The sequence below is a fragment of the Pongo abelii genome, chromosome 2 (genome assembly GCF_028885655.2).
Source record: "Pongo abelii isolate AG06213 chromosome 2, NHGRI_mPonAbe1-v2.0_pri, whole genome shotgun sequence".
Classification (NCBI taxonomy): Eukaryota; Metazoa; Chordata; class Mammalia; order Primates; family Hominidae; genus Pongo; species Pongo abelii.
Window position 1 is genome coordinate 17,026,574 of NC_085928.1, and position 15,859 is coordinate 17,042,432.

The 15,859-nt window shown below is 32.9% G+C and overlaps 1 protein-coding gene across 3 annotated transcripts in view; it reads right to left on the bottom strand.

The window, feature by feature from the left end:
- The window catches only part of STXBP5L (syntaxin binding protein 5L), a 491,711-nt gene that overhangs the window by 337,794 nt on the left and 138,058 nt on the right, over positions 1 to 15,859 (bottom strand). For all 3 annotated transcript variants that reach the window (XM_024244879.3, XM_024244878.3, XM_054551430.2), the window contains one exon: positions 3,196 to 3,277. In XM_024244879.3, coding sequence (XP_024100647.3) covers positions 3,196 to 3,277 — 82 coding nt within the window. The remainder of the gene's footprint in view (positions 1 to 3,195; positions 3,278 to 15,859) is intronic.

The following is a 15,859-nucleotide window of genomic DNA, read 5'->3' on the forward strand; positions in this document are numbered from 1 at the left end:
CCTAAAAAGTATATTTGGTATAATTTAATTTGCTTCTTATAGTCCAAGAAGCTTCATCAATTATAAAGGAAAATATCCATAATAAAAGAAAACATTTCTCCAACTAGAATTTAGTGTAACTATAAAATTATACTAAGATTCCTTTTATATAGCACCACCAAATACAAATGAATCCTATTTTGTATACAATAGGATATTTTCTACATCTTAATGTGGCAGAAAGCATATGGACAGATAATAACTGTTTGTATGACTTTGCATATATGCTTAAACTATTTATTTGACTGGGTTAAATCAGATCATTTAAAAATGTTAGAACTTTTACCATAATGACAGTTAACCAGCTGAAAATGTCGATGCTTACCCATTAACAGATCCTAAATCCAGCGCATTAAATGTGTTCTCTAAGAGTGATCTTTCAGAACCTTGGTTGTCCTGAGATACCTAAAAGGCTTTTTATATTTTCCAAAGTACTTTGTTAGAAGTAATCTCTCATAGTTTATAGTATCAATCACAGATATCCCATTTAGATACTAGGAAGAACTATATTGAAATTGCTAGCATTTATTTCTTCTTTAGGAATTAGAAGAGAGAAGATAGGAATCTAAATGCCCTTCTATAATAATTTCTAAACCAAAAAAATGCTCATGTATCCTATGATGGGTCTCTTTATATTGGGTACCTGTGATTTTAGTCTGAGAGAGAAATGGCTTTATAAAAATAGAAACATAATCAAAGATCATATCCATGAAAATATTTAGAAATTTGTATGATTTACATATTTATATCTAATTACATATATACATGTTCAAAGATGTATATATTGATATACACATCTTAACATGAACTCAGATAATTTCCTTCCATGAAATAGGAGGTATTCTATATAAGCCTTGAGAATTTTTGTATTTGTTTGCCTGTTTTATTTGTATACTGTACATATGCTTCCTATAAACAAACTAGAAATTTATTAGGATATCTTGGAAGCATTTGATGAGTTACACTTGATTTTTTTGAGATACAGTATACTGGTCTCATTTCTCAGAGAGGTGGAAGTTCACCTGAGATGGGGTGAGGATAGAACATGATATGTAACAACAATAAAACATTCTCTACAAGAGATAGTTACATGCTATACAGAAGATATAACATGCCAAAGGCAATGTTATTAAAGTAGCATATATTCAATAATATCTTAGTGTAATACCTAAATAATTCTACTGAGGAACTCAGTGTTCTTTTTTTGTTTGTTTGTTTGTTTTTGAAATGGAGTCTCGCTCTGTCGCCAGGCTGGAGTGCAGTGGTGCGATCTTAGCTCACTGCAACCTCTGCCTCCCAGGTTCAAGCAATTCTCCTGCCTCAGCCTCCGGAGTAGCTGGGACTACAGGTGTGTGCCACCACATCCAACTAATTTTTGTAATTTTAGTAGAGACGGGGTTTCACCATGTTGGCCAGGATGGTCTTGATCTCTTGACCTCGTGATCCACCCGCCTTAACTTCCCAAAGTGCTAGGATTACAGGCGTAAGCCACCGTGCCTGGCCAGTATTCTTAATTCTGTGATAAAACTGAGATGTAACTTATCATCGGAGGGAAGTGAACAGTACCACTAAGCATAACAGCACCAACAGAGACAGACACATGAAAGTAAGCACAACAGCAGAGTGTCTAGGTTCATTTATAAAAACAAAGTGAACCTACCAAAAGCACTATAAAGATCTGTGAAAATGTTTAAAATTAAGAATAGAAAAACCAGTTAGGTCAGAAACTGAGAAGTTTGGGAAAAGATACAGAAGCTTTGTGTGAGGTACACAGGGCGAGTAGTTCAGGATAAATGACGTGAACAAGGCAAGGAGGTTGAAGGCTTGTCTTTATTTATTCTTAGTTATGTACCACAGGGGCAAACTTAGGACCTGGAAGACAAATCTCAAAGGATCAGACCCAGTGCAAATCACATGGAAACAAATTATGCCTGTAAGTATACATCCATACAGAAGGCAAAAAGCTGAGATCCCTCAACAAGGAACTACAGAGTATCACTGAGACCTTGAGAAGCCTGACATTCTAGATAATAATGAGCAGTTATTACAATGAAATATTTTTCAAATGTTTTCTTTACCTTCCTTTCTCATTTCAGTACCCCATAGCAAGTGTGCCTACATGGTGAAATATGCTATATGCTACGTTTGTCAATAAAGAGGATCTCATAGTCTTCCAAGAAAGATTTTGAGCCAAGAGAAGTGAAAAGTGAACATTTGCCAATCTCTTTCTTGCCTTGGGTTACCTCTGATATGAAGTTCTATGAGACATTTTACCCACATTTATAATTGTAAGTTCTTAGGAAGATAAACAGATATAGATATATGCAAATATATGCAGACACTGAATGAAAGATCATTGTCATGCCATGAGAAAATAACCAAACATTTTTTTCCAAGGCACTGAGTTCAGTCTTCTAAGTGCCTGCATTTGGCATGGCACAAACTTTTAAAGCATTTTTGCATTGACTGGCTCACTTAATACAAAAGAAGGTCTAGAAGACTCTAATTTCCACTATAAAAATCTGATTTAAGAAAGCCTAAAGTAGCCTTCTACTAATGGAATATCTGCAACCTCTCTGAGCTTCATAAATACATATTTTGTTTTTAGAGAGTTCCTCATCACCATAATGTTATAAAAATGTAGATACAGTAGAGAGCTAATTTCCATAATAACTATGGACACAAAAATAACTACAAATGCATATCTATTCCAACAAATGTATTTGGAGATATATACAGATAAAAGGGCCCATACGTATATAAGCAAAAAGATCATTTCAGGGAAGATAAAGATAAAATATGAAGTTAGGCCTTGATTACAAAATTTAAGTTGGTGGGAAGTGAGTGTATAGAAAAAAAATTAATGGCCAGTGAAGCAATCAAAAGACATTAGGATTTTTTTTAATTTAAATAATTAAACTAAATTATGCTATATAGTAACAATAACAGAATATGGTATATACAATCTTTTTTCTTTAAAATTTAATAAATTAACCAATACAGGAGTACAGTCTTTTGTGAAAAATATAATCAGAAGTAATATTGCATGCATATATATTTAAGAATTTAGAATCACAGTATTTAAAAGATTACATCAACTGATTCACTGCGTAGTGGGCGAGTGTGTGATTTAAGTAGTCAAAAAATAATCCTTACCTCATTGATCAAAAATTGGAGCTGTAGGACAGCTGCACCACTTTCATGTTGGCAATAGCAATCAACACCAGGTCTCCCGAGTCTAATATAATAAAAGTCAAGGATTCTAACATTTTAATTAGCACCAATATTAATGAGCAAAGAAACTAACTTATTTATCAACAGATGTTTTGCTATTTAGTTTCCCTTATTTTTATAAATAGTTGAAAAATCTTACTCTTAGTAGTTGTAAGTTAAATTGTATAGCTCAGATGTTTAATATTCCAACAATTTGAAAAAAAGAATACAATAAGGAATTTGAAAGATGGCAGCTTTTTCCATGAAGTTAAACAAGAATTGGGAATCTAGATACACCTCACTTCATTTAAGATTTTTTAATTGATTAAACACTAGTTTCACTACAATAAATTCAAAGTGAGTCAATAATTTGGTATAATTAAATCATAAGATGAGTTTAAAAAGACACAGGTAAATATGTTGATAATCTTGACATATAAAAAATCTTCTAAGCATAATTTAAAACCCAGAGATCATAAAGAAATAGACTGATATATTTGACTAAATAAAAGTATAAAATATCTACATAGAAAAACATGATAAATAAGGTAAAAAACCAAGAAAACTGGAAAATAAATGGTAACAAGTCATCTACACTATGCTACATAACATATAAGTAAGAGAGAGAAAAAAAAGGAAGGAGGAGGAATGAAGGTAAAAAAAACAGAATGAGAAAACACCATGTAACAAAATTTACTTTCATATTCTATACCAAATGATCTGATATATATGTATATTTACTTATTTGTTTGCTTGCATAAAGATAAAAATTAGATGAGAGTCTCCACTTATGGTCATAATGAGGAATGTGGGCCAGATTTATTCACCACCTAAAACAATTAAAAATCTGTACAAAATGTATGTAACAAATTTTAAGACATTGCGTATCAGGTAGGAAATGACAATGATCCCTGAAAGACAGAAAATATATAAGGCGAGGCTTATGATAGCCCCAGTTTACTGCCTAGAGAGAATTTCAAGGCTCCAGCACAAGGAGGGGGAACCCAGATAAAATCTAGCAGGCCTACTGAGTGAGGAGACAGAACTAACAGTCTAGGGAGGCCAGGGACAACTAGAGTTCATAGGGTTGAGTAGCAAAGAAGAAAATGTAACACAAAAAGAGCTCTAGAGATTTGCAGAAGGGTCCTCCTCAAATCTTTAGCTAAGTACTAAGGAAGGAATAAGTTTGAAGAAACTACCTGAAACTGAGGAAAGAACAAACCAAGAAGAAAAAGAATCCTTCTTGAAGAATAAATCAAGAAAACAAACCAAAAATAAAGTTTATGTTGAGGCAAGAATTTTTCATGTTCCCACCAGCAAAAGTGCAAACCCTCAGAATTCACATGCAAAGTACTCAGAGAATATTACCTCAGTATGAGGAAAAATTCCTCCCTAAGATAAAGACTGCTCTGGTTCTGCTTAGCAATACTGAAAACCAGGTTACAAAAGGATCAAACTGTTCCACATAGCTTAACTGCATACTAAACAAAGATCAAGGATAATTATAGAAATACAAAAACCTTTAGCACTCAAAAATGTAAAATTCAAGAGGTATGGCATTCACTGCAGAGAAGTAAAAAATATAACTTGTAACAAGGAGAAATATCAATAGAAAGAGACCCAGAAATAAAACAGGATAGAAATAATAGAGATAGTAAAACATTTATTATACTACACTGCATATGTTGAAGAAGGTAGAGAGGAGATTGAGCATGTTAAGTAGATATACAGCAGATAGATCTATCTATCCATCCATATATCTACCTATCTATCTCAAATAGAATATCTAGAGTTTTTTTTAAAATACATTGAAGATTAGTGAACTTGAAAATATGTCAATAAAAACTATCCAAAATATAACACAGAGAAAAAAATAACAGAGGGGTAGAGGAAGAACAGCACACCATTGAACTGTGGGTCAATGTCAAATGGCCTAATTAGTTGTAATTTGAGTAATAAAAAAGAGAAAGAGGAGGGAGAGAAGAGATAAAATATTTTTTAAATAATGACCAAAATTAAATTATCTTCAAAAATGAAACTGAAATGAAGACACTTTTCAGACACATAAAACTGAAACAATTCATCATGAAAAGACCTGCACTAAAAGGAATGTTAAAGAGGGTCTTCAGGGAAAAGGGAAATGATATAAAATAGTATCTGGATATACAAAAAGGAAAAAAGAACATTTAAAATGATAAATATATGGGTAAATATAAAATACAAGTTATCTTTAAAAAATAATCTACTGTTTAAAGCAAAAATAATAATAGTACATTTGTGGTTTATAACGTATGTAGAAGTAAAATGATATTAACAATAACACAAAGGCCAATAGGAGGGGAAATAGAAACTTTACTATTATACTATTCATAAACTAGTATAACATTAATTGAAGGTAAACTTATATAAGGTACAGCTGTACACTATTAATATAAACCATAAGGCAATCACCAAGAAGATTATAGCTAATTAGCCAACAAAGGAGACAAAATGAAATCATTAAAAAGTTTAACAAAAAATAAGGCAGAATATTGTTGGGGGGGGCTAAGAACTAGTAAGATAAATAGAAAACAAAGAGCAAGATGGTAGATTTATACCCAGCCATACCAATACCACACTAAATGCAAACAGTATAAACACCCCATTTAAAATGCAGTGATTGTCAGAAAAGACAAAAATGCAGACCTAAGTATATGCTTCGTACAGAAATCTCCTTTAAATATATACAAATAGGTTAATATATACAAATAGGTTAAAAGTTAAAACATGGAAAATTATACACCATACTAACATTAATTAAGATATAGGTGGAAAGATATATTAATATACAGTAAAGTTGATTTCAGAATACAGAACATTACCAGGGTTAAAGGTGGTCACTTCATAATAATAAATGGGTCAAATTATTTAAAAAAATTAAAATCCTAAATTATACACCTAATTACAGAGCTTAAAATACATAATACAAAATTGATAGAACCACAAACAGAAACAGATGAATTCACAATTATAGTTTGAGTTTTTAGCACCCCTTTCTCGATAACTAATATAAGACAAAATTAGTAAAAATGAAGAAGACATAAGTAAAAGGCTATCAACCAACCTGACCCAATTGGCATTTATAAAACATACAACCCAAAAAGAGCAGAATAAATATACTTTTGAAGTATAAAATAAACAATTACTAAGAGATACAATATTTCGAACTATAAAACAAGAATCAAAGCATTTAAAAGTATTGAAATCATAAAGAGTATAGTTTCTGACCATAGTTGAATTTGAAATTAATAACATCCAGAAAACCCTCCAAATGTTTGAAAATTAAATTATAAACTACTAAAGAAGCATTGATAAAAAAACATAACAGTAATTAAATAATTTAATAAACTAATAAAAATATATCAAAGGTGTGAGATGCAGCTAAAGCAGCAGTTTGAGAAAAATTTAGAGCTTTTATTACCTATATTAGCAAAGAAAAAGATCTTAAATTATGTAAGCTTTCATCTTAAGAAGGTAGAAAAAGAAGAGCAAATTAATTTCAAAACCAGAAAAAAAGGAGAACAATAATAAAGATGATCAGATAAATCAATAAAATAGAAACAGATTAACAATTTAAAAAAACAGTGAAACCAAAAGCTGGTTTGAAAAATTCAATGAAATTAATAAACCTTCCACCAGAGTGATCAAGGTAAAAAGAAAGTACACACATTTCCTTTATAAGGAAAGGAATATTACCATAAAAACTTTAGAAATTAAAAAGACAACAAACAAATATTATTTAAAAAATTATGTCAATAAATTTGACAATCTAAATGAAATGGACAAATTCCCAGAAAGACACAAATTACACAAGGAGAAGCAGGAAATTTAACAGCACTATACAAATTAATGAAACTGAATTCCAATTAAAATTATTTCCTCAAAGAAAACTCCAGGTCAAGATACCATTACTTATAAAATAAAATCTATGACACATTTAGAGGAAAAAATAATGCCAATTCTATAAAATTCCTGCAGAAAAATAGAGAGGAAGAAAGATTTTCTGACTCATTCTATAAAAATACTTTTATTCTAATACCAAATCATGACAAACGATATCATAAAACAAGAAAACTTCAGACTAATATCTCTCATGAATATAGATTCAAAAAATACCAATAAAAAATGTTGGCAAATTGAATACAACAACATATAAAAAGACTATAGTGCTTCATAAGGCCAAGGCAGGAGGATCACTTGAAGCCAGGATTTCAAGACCAGCCTGGGAAACATAGCAAGATCCCATCTCTACAAAACTTTAAAAGATAATAAAATTAGCTGGGTTCAGTGGCACATACCTGTGATCCCAGATAGTAAGGACGGTGGGGCAAGAAGATCGCTTAAGTCCAGGAGTTTAAGGTTATAGTGAGCTATGATCACACCTCTGCACTCCCGTCTGGATGACAGAGTAGAGCCTTTCAGAAAAAAAAGAAAAAGAAAGACAGAAAAAAAAAAGCCAGGTGTGGTGGCTCACTTCTGGAATCCCAATACTTTGGGAAGCCAAAGCAGAACGATTGCTTGAAGCCAGGAGTTCAAGACCAGCCTGGCCAACATAGTGAGACCCCATCTCTACAAATAAGATTTTTGAAAAATTAGCTGTGCATAATGATGTGTGCCAGTAGTCCCAGCTACTCAGCAGGCTTAGGTGGGAGGATTTCCTGAGCCCAGGAGTTTGAGGCTTCAGTGAGCTATGACCGTGCCACTGAACTCAAGCCTGGGTGACAGAGAAAGACCTCATCTCTAGAAAATATATATTTTTTAAATTTTTTAAAGAATTATAAAATATAACCAGTGGGATTTATGCCAGGAATGCAATGTTGGTTGAACATTTAAAAAAATCAATCAATGTAAGTCATCCTATCAACTGAAAACAAAACCAATCATTTTGATAGATACAGAAAAAGCATTTGACAAAATTTAAGATGCTTTCATAATAAAATCTCCCAGTAAACTAGGAAAAGTGAACTTCCTCAATCTGATTAAGTGCATTTAAGGAAAATTTGTACATTATTCTTAACAGCAAGAGGAACAATACTTTCTACCTAGGATAATGAATAAAGCAAGAATCATCTATCATTATTTCTATTTACTATCATGCTAGATACTAGAAGTACTATCAAGTGCATTAAGGTGAGAAAAATAAAAAGCATGCAGGCTGGAAAGGAAGACAACTCTATTTGCAGAAAACATCAAATTTATATAGGAAAACCATAAGAAAGCCATAAAATATTACTGAAACAAATAATAAGGTTGTAGAAAGCAAAATCAATTTTTTTTAAGATGGAGTCTCACTCGTGTTGCCCAGGCTGGAGTGCAGTGGCTCAATATCAGCTCACTGCAACCTCTGCCTCCTGGGTTCAAGCAATTCTCCTGCCTCAGCCTCCCAAGCAAGTGGGATTACAGGAGCCCACAACCGTGCCCAGCTAATCTTTGTAGTTTTAGTAGAGATGGGATTTCACCATGTTGGCTAGGCTGGTCTCAAACTCCTGATCTCAAGTGAACCGCCCACCTCAGCCTCCCAAAGTGCTGGATTACAGGTGTGAGCCACCATGCCCAGCCCCCAAATTTTTAAATCAATTGTAATTCTATCTACTAGCAAAGACCAATTATATATTAAGAAAAATTCATTTAAAACAGCATCAAGAAATACTTTGGAATAAGTTTAACAAAAGATGTTTTAAGACCTGTTCACTGAAAGCTATAAAATATTACAAAGAGAAATTAAAGACCAAAATAAATGAAGATTTTCAAGATTCAATATTGTTAAGATGGCAACTTTCCCTAAATTGACCTAGATTCATTAAAATGACAATATTTCCCAAAGCAATCTACAGATTCAATGCAATTTCTATCAAAATACTAATGTCATTTTTCACAGAATTAGAAAAAAATCTTAAAATTCATATGGAACCAACAAAAGTGCCAGAATAGCCACAGCAATCTTAAGCAGAAAGAACAAAGCTGAAGACATAACATTGCCCGGCCTCACATTATACTACAAAGCTACAGTAACCCAAACAGCATGATATTGATATAAAAATAGACATATATATCAATAGAACAGAATCAAGAACCCAGAAATAAAGCCACATGTCTACACCCAACTGATACTTAATAAAGTCAATGAAAGCATACACTGGGAAAGGACATCCTTTTCAATAAATGGTGCTGGGAAAATTGGATTGTCATGTGCAGAAACATGAAACTGGACTCCTATCTCTCACTATATACAAAAACCAACTCAAGATGGAGTAAAAACTTAAATGTATGACCTCAAACTATAGAACTACTAGAAGAAAACTTGGGAAAACTCTTCTGGACATTGGCCTAGGCAAAGGATTCATTATTAAGACCTCAAAAGCACAAGCAACAAAAACAAAAATAGGCAAGTGGGGCTTAATTAAAATAAAACCTTCTGACAAAAAGGAAACAATCAACAGAATGAATAGCCAACCTACAGAATGGGAGAAAATATGCGCAAACTATTCTGGGGACTGACATCCAAAATCTACAAGGAACTCAAACAACTCAACAACAGTAAAACAAATAATCCCATTAAAAAACAGGCAAAGGACATGAACAGGCATTTTTTCCAAAGACCTACAAATTGCCAACAAGTATATAAAAAATGCTCTACAACACTATTCATTAGAGAAATACAAATTAAAACCACAATAAGATATGATCTTATGTCAGAATGACTATTATTAAAAAGTCAAAAAATAACAGATGTTGGCAAGGATGTGGAGGAAAGGGAACACTTATACATTGTTGGTGGGAATATAAACTAGTACAAACTCTGTGGAAAATAGTATGGATATTTCTCAAAGAACTAAAAATATAACTACTATTCAATCCAGCAATCCCACTATTAGGTATCTACCCAAAGGAGAAGAAATCATCATACCAAAAAGATAACTCCACTTATAAGTTTATTGCAGCACTATTCACAATAGCAGACACATGGAATCAATCTAAGTGTCCATTAATGGATGATTCGATAAAGAAAATGTGAGCTAGATAGATACATAGGTGGATTGATGGATAGATAGATAGATAGATAGATAGATAGATAGATAGATAGATAGACAGACAGATAGATAGATAAATGATATAGAAACAGCTATATAGATATATAATGGAATATTATCCAGCCATAAAAAATGAAATCATATCTTTTGCAGCAATATGAATGGAATTAGAGGCCATTACCTTAAGTTAGGTCAACTCAGAAACTGTCAAATATTACAGTCTCACTTACAGATGGGAGTTAAATAACATGTCCACATGGACATAAAGTGTGAAATAATAGACATTGGACACTCAGAAAGGTGGGAGGGAGGAGAATGAGGGATGAGAAATTACTTAATGGGTATAATGTATATTATTTGGGTAATGGTTACACTAAGAACTCAGAATTCACCACTATGTAGTATATTCATGCAACAGAACTGCAATTGTACCCCTTAAATGTATATAAATTTCAGAAAAAAATAAAGAAAACAATGGTTTTCTGTTTTGTTTATATCACTAACCTCCGTTTGCTACCTAGAGAGTGGCATATTGTAGATGTTCATTTTAAAATAATATCCAAAGCTTAGTTTCCTAGTGCTATTTTAGTAGTTACTATCCAAAAGACTTGCATAGCATCAATTTTTAAAAACATAGAAATGGCAAGAGAAAATACTATTTTTAATAAGAGTTAAAATATTTCAAGATCTTTTAAGTATTTCTTAAAGCAGTAATGTATTAATCAGTTTAATTCATGTTTTCACAGGCTGCTTGATACTTTTCAGCTGTGACATTTAGTTTACATAATTAAACAAATGTTCACAAAACTCAAAGTATATAATTTTATATAAAACACTATAATTTATCTTTCAATTATTAAAAAAAGTTCTTAGTTATAAGACTATATAGCAGTTAATGCTAAAATTACAAATACAATTACAGACTACTTGGTAATATATTGGTTTAACACCAAGTGGGTAAACATACCATAAAAAAACACATGAATTTATTACCTAGTGGCTAATAAGGTCACAAATAACAACTTTCTAGTAGCTAAATTCAATGATCACTTTTCATTCTTTCTCTGATTTGATCCCTACTGCAATATTTGACTTTATAATCAAAACTTTCTTCATGATACATTCTTCTTCCTTTGGCTTTTTATAATAACAAGACTCCAATTTCTTTCTTTTTGGCCATCACTTCTAAAGTTCCCTTGGGAAATTATTTTTCTCTACTTCTTATATATTTTCCTACATTCTTTTCTAGACCTACTTCTTTTCATACCTTACTCACTCCTCCTGGGCCATCTCAGCTTTCAATTACCATTATATGTTTATGATTCCAAAATCTTTATCTGCAGCTCAGAATTCTTCCTCAAATTTCAGAAAATGTATCTAAATACCCAGTAGATCACTCTACTTGTATGTACCACAAAAGTCTTTTACTTAGCGTGTAACAAACTGGTTATCTTTCCTACCAAATCCTGCTTTGCTTTTTCTGTATCCTATCTCAGTGAGTGACAAAACCTTCCACTATGATGGTCAGGCCTATCATCCATTATTCTATTCCAAATTCAACATATTATGTTAGTCAATTCTACTTTTAAGCATCTCTTGAGTACATCTATTTTTACCCATTCTTAATGCTACTATCAAATCTTTCACGTTGCAACTCCTTAACTGGTCTCCTTGTGTAGTGGTTAATTTTATGTCCACTTAGGTACCCAGTTTTTGACCAAATACCAGTCTAAATCTTGCTATGAAGGTATTTTTTATGTGATTAATATTTAAATCAGCAGACTTTGAATACAGCAGGTTACCCTTCATAATATGGATGGGCCTTCTGTTGAAGGCCTTATAAGACTGAGTTCCCTGAGAAAGAATTCTGACTCCAGACTGCCTTTAGATGTAAGACAGAAACATCAATCATCCCTGGATCTCCAGCCTGCCAACCTGCCCTACAGATTTTGGATTTGCCAGCCTCCATAGTTGTGTGAGCCAATTTCTTAAAATAATCTAGATAGTTGATTGATTGATTGGTTGATGAATAGACAGAAATAGAAATATATACACATACATAGATATATACATATATGTATGCACACACGTACATAAACATCCTATTGGTTGTGTATTCTGACCTTGCTTCCAACCTATTTTCCACAATGCATCCTCAATCATCTTTCTACAATGAAAATCTCATAATGCCATTCCTATTTAAAAGTCTCCTGCCATGAGAATAATATTCAAATTCCTTATGGGGTTTTAATCATGTGGTTTATGGGGTGTTTCACGAACTGCTTGCTGCTTATCTTTCAGCCTTTTCCCTCTCTAAGTAATTCTCACATGCAATAAAGATACAGTGGGAGAAGAGATCATAATTTGTTTTAAGAGTGTCAATACATCCACATTAGGTCACCTCTATAGCATGGTTTGCGATGTTGCTCTTGGAAGCTTGTCTTGAACTCATTTTTCCAACTCTCCCAGTAAGTTACCCAATATCCATTTAATAAACTCCCTTTCTTTTTTGGGGAGAGGGGAGCTATTGCTTTAATTGATCAGGTTTAAAAAGCCATTGAATTTTCCTAAAATATTGATTCTCAAGCTTTATCATGCATCAAAATCATCTACAGGACATGTTAATATACAGATGGCTGAGCCCTACCCTGAGAATTTCTGATACAGTAGTTTTAGGGTGGGGCCTGGGAATTCTGGGAATTTATATGTTTTTTTATACTTTAAGTACTGGGATACAGGTGCAGAACGTGCAAGTTTGTTACACAGGTATACATGTGCCATGGTGGTTTGCTGCACCCATCAACCCATCATCTACATTAGGTATTCCTCCTAATGCTATCCCTCCTCTAGTCCAACACCCCACAACATGACCCGGTGTGTGATGTTCACCACACTGTGTCCACGTGTTCTCATTGTTCAACTCCCACTTCTGAGTGAGAACATGCAGTGTTTGGTTTTCTGTTCCTGTGTTAGTTTGCTGAGAATCATAACTTCCAGCTTCATCCATGTCCCTGCAAAGGACATGAATTAATCCTTTTCTATGGCTGTATAATATTCCATGGTGTATATGCACCACATTTTCTTTATCCACTCCTACCACTGATGGGCATTTGGGCTGGTTCCAAGTCTTTGCTATTGTGAATAGTGCTGCAATAAACATATGTGTGCATATGTCTTTATAGCAGCACGATTTATAATCCTTTGGGTATACACCCAGTAATGGGATTGCAGAGTCAAATGGTATTTCTGGTTCTAGATCCTTGAGGAATCATCACACTGTCTTCCACAATGGTTGAACTAATTTACACACCCACCAACAGTGTAAAAGTGTTCCTATTTCTCCACATCCTCTCCAGCATCTGTTGTTTCCTGACTTTTTAATAATCACCATTGTAACTGGCATTAGATGGTATCTCATTGTAGTTTTGATTTGCATTTCTCTAATGACCAGTGATGATGAGCTTTTTCTCATATGTATGTTGGCCTCATAAATGTCTTCTTTTGAGAAGTCTCTGTTCATACCCTTTGCCCACTTCTTGATGGTGTTGTTTGCTTTTTTCTTGTAAATTTGTTTAAGTTCCTTGTAGATTCTGCATATTAGCCCTTTGTCAGATGGATAGATTCAAAAAAAATTCTCCCATTCTGTAGCTTGCCTGTTCACTCTGATGATAGTTTCTTTTGCTGTGCAGAATCTCTTTAGTTTAATTAGATCCCATTTGTCAATTTTGCCTTTTGTTGCCATTGCTTTTGGTATTTTAGTCATGAAGTCTTTGCCCATGCCTATGTCCTGAATGGTATTGCCTAGGTTTTCCTCTAGGGTTTTCATGGTTTTAGGTCTTACATTTAAGTCTTTAATCCATCTTGCATTAATTGTTGTATAAGGTGTAAGGAAAGGGTCCAGTTTCAGCATATGGCTAGCCAGTTTTCCCAACACCATTTATAAAATGGGGAATCCTTTCCCCATTTCTTGTTTTTGTCAGATTTGTCAAAGATCAGATGGTTGTAGATGTGTGGTGTTATTTATGAGGCCTCTGTTGTGTTCCATTGGTCTATATATCTGTTTTGCTACCAGTACCATGCTGTTTTGGTTACTGTAAGCCTTGCAGTATAGTTTGAAGTCACATAGCGTGATGCCTCCAGCTTTGTTCTTTTTGCTTAGGATTGTCTTGGCTATATGGGCTCTTTTTTGGTTCCATATGAAATTTAAAGTAGTATTTTCTAATTCTGTGAAGAAAGTCAGTGGTAGCTTGATGGGGATAGCATTGAATCTATAAATTACTTTGGTCAGTATGGCCATTTTCACGATATTGATTCTTCCTATCCATAAGCATGAAATGTTTTTCCATTTGTTTGTGTCCTCTCTTATTTCCTTGAGCAGTAGTTTGTAGTTCTTCTTGAAGAGGTTCTTCACATCCCTTGTATGTTGTATTCCTAGGTATTTTATTCTCTTTGTAGCAATTGTGAATGGGAGAATAAACTCCCTTTCTAATCAATCAGCCAACTAGTTTCTATTGTTAGCAATTAACAACCACAACTTATATGGCAGTTGTTGTCAGGAATTAAGTGGTACAAAAGCAGAACCTGAATGTGGAATTTTGGCTAAGTGAAGGAAGCAAAGTAACAGAAGTGAGGATATAGCCACTGCACTGATTACTATTTAAATTTAAATTATTGGTAGGTTTTGTTTTATTTTCTTTGCTACTACCGGAAAAAAATGATGGTTCCAACAGCTTATACAAGATCTCCAAAGAAAATGATAATCTTATTTTTGAAAACTGACTGTAGATATAAATGAAGCAATATTTCTAAAAGACCTTAGAATATTTTTGATGTTTCTACTGTAGAAAATGTAAGGGACACCCTGGGAATGCAGAGAAGTGGATAGCTTTACTATTGAATATCATATAATCACTACAAGACTCTTGCAATGATTTTTGAGGAAAGAAGACCTACATAAAAATTTCTAAGTTTTTGAGGATATTCTAGTAACTTACAGCCATTGGTCAAGCAAGTTATAGAGTACCAATTAATTTTTCCATTATTAATAATATCAACTACAGAAAAGAAAATACTGCAAAAATTTCTGCTATAGCCTGAAAAAGTTATTATTTCTATTTATTAATAGCATAATAATCTATGTATTACACAGCAAACAATCCACTTAATACTTCTAAACTTAATGAAAATGTAGTCAGTGATTTTGAAATAATTCAGCTGTGAAAATTGAAATTAATTCTAATGTTTCTATTAATTTAGATACAATTTTTGAAGATACTTGTATTAATTAATTTATTTAACAAATGTATATTGCGTATGTGATTTCTGAAGAAATTTAACTGACTGAATTTTTATTTCCAGAACAGATTATTTCTGGCCCTATTGCATATCACCAAATAAACTGAGTGACAGTTTACAGAGTACTCAAACATTATGGTGATAGAGAAAAGTAGAAAAAATCAAACTAATAGCTGAGAGCTGAGGATATGTGAAAGGAAAGGTGAAGAATAAAATATATGGTGACTATCAGTGTAGTAGGT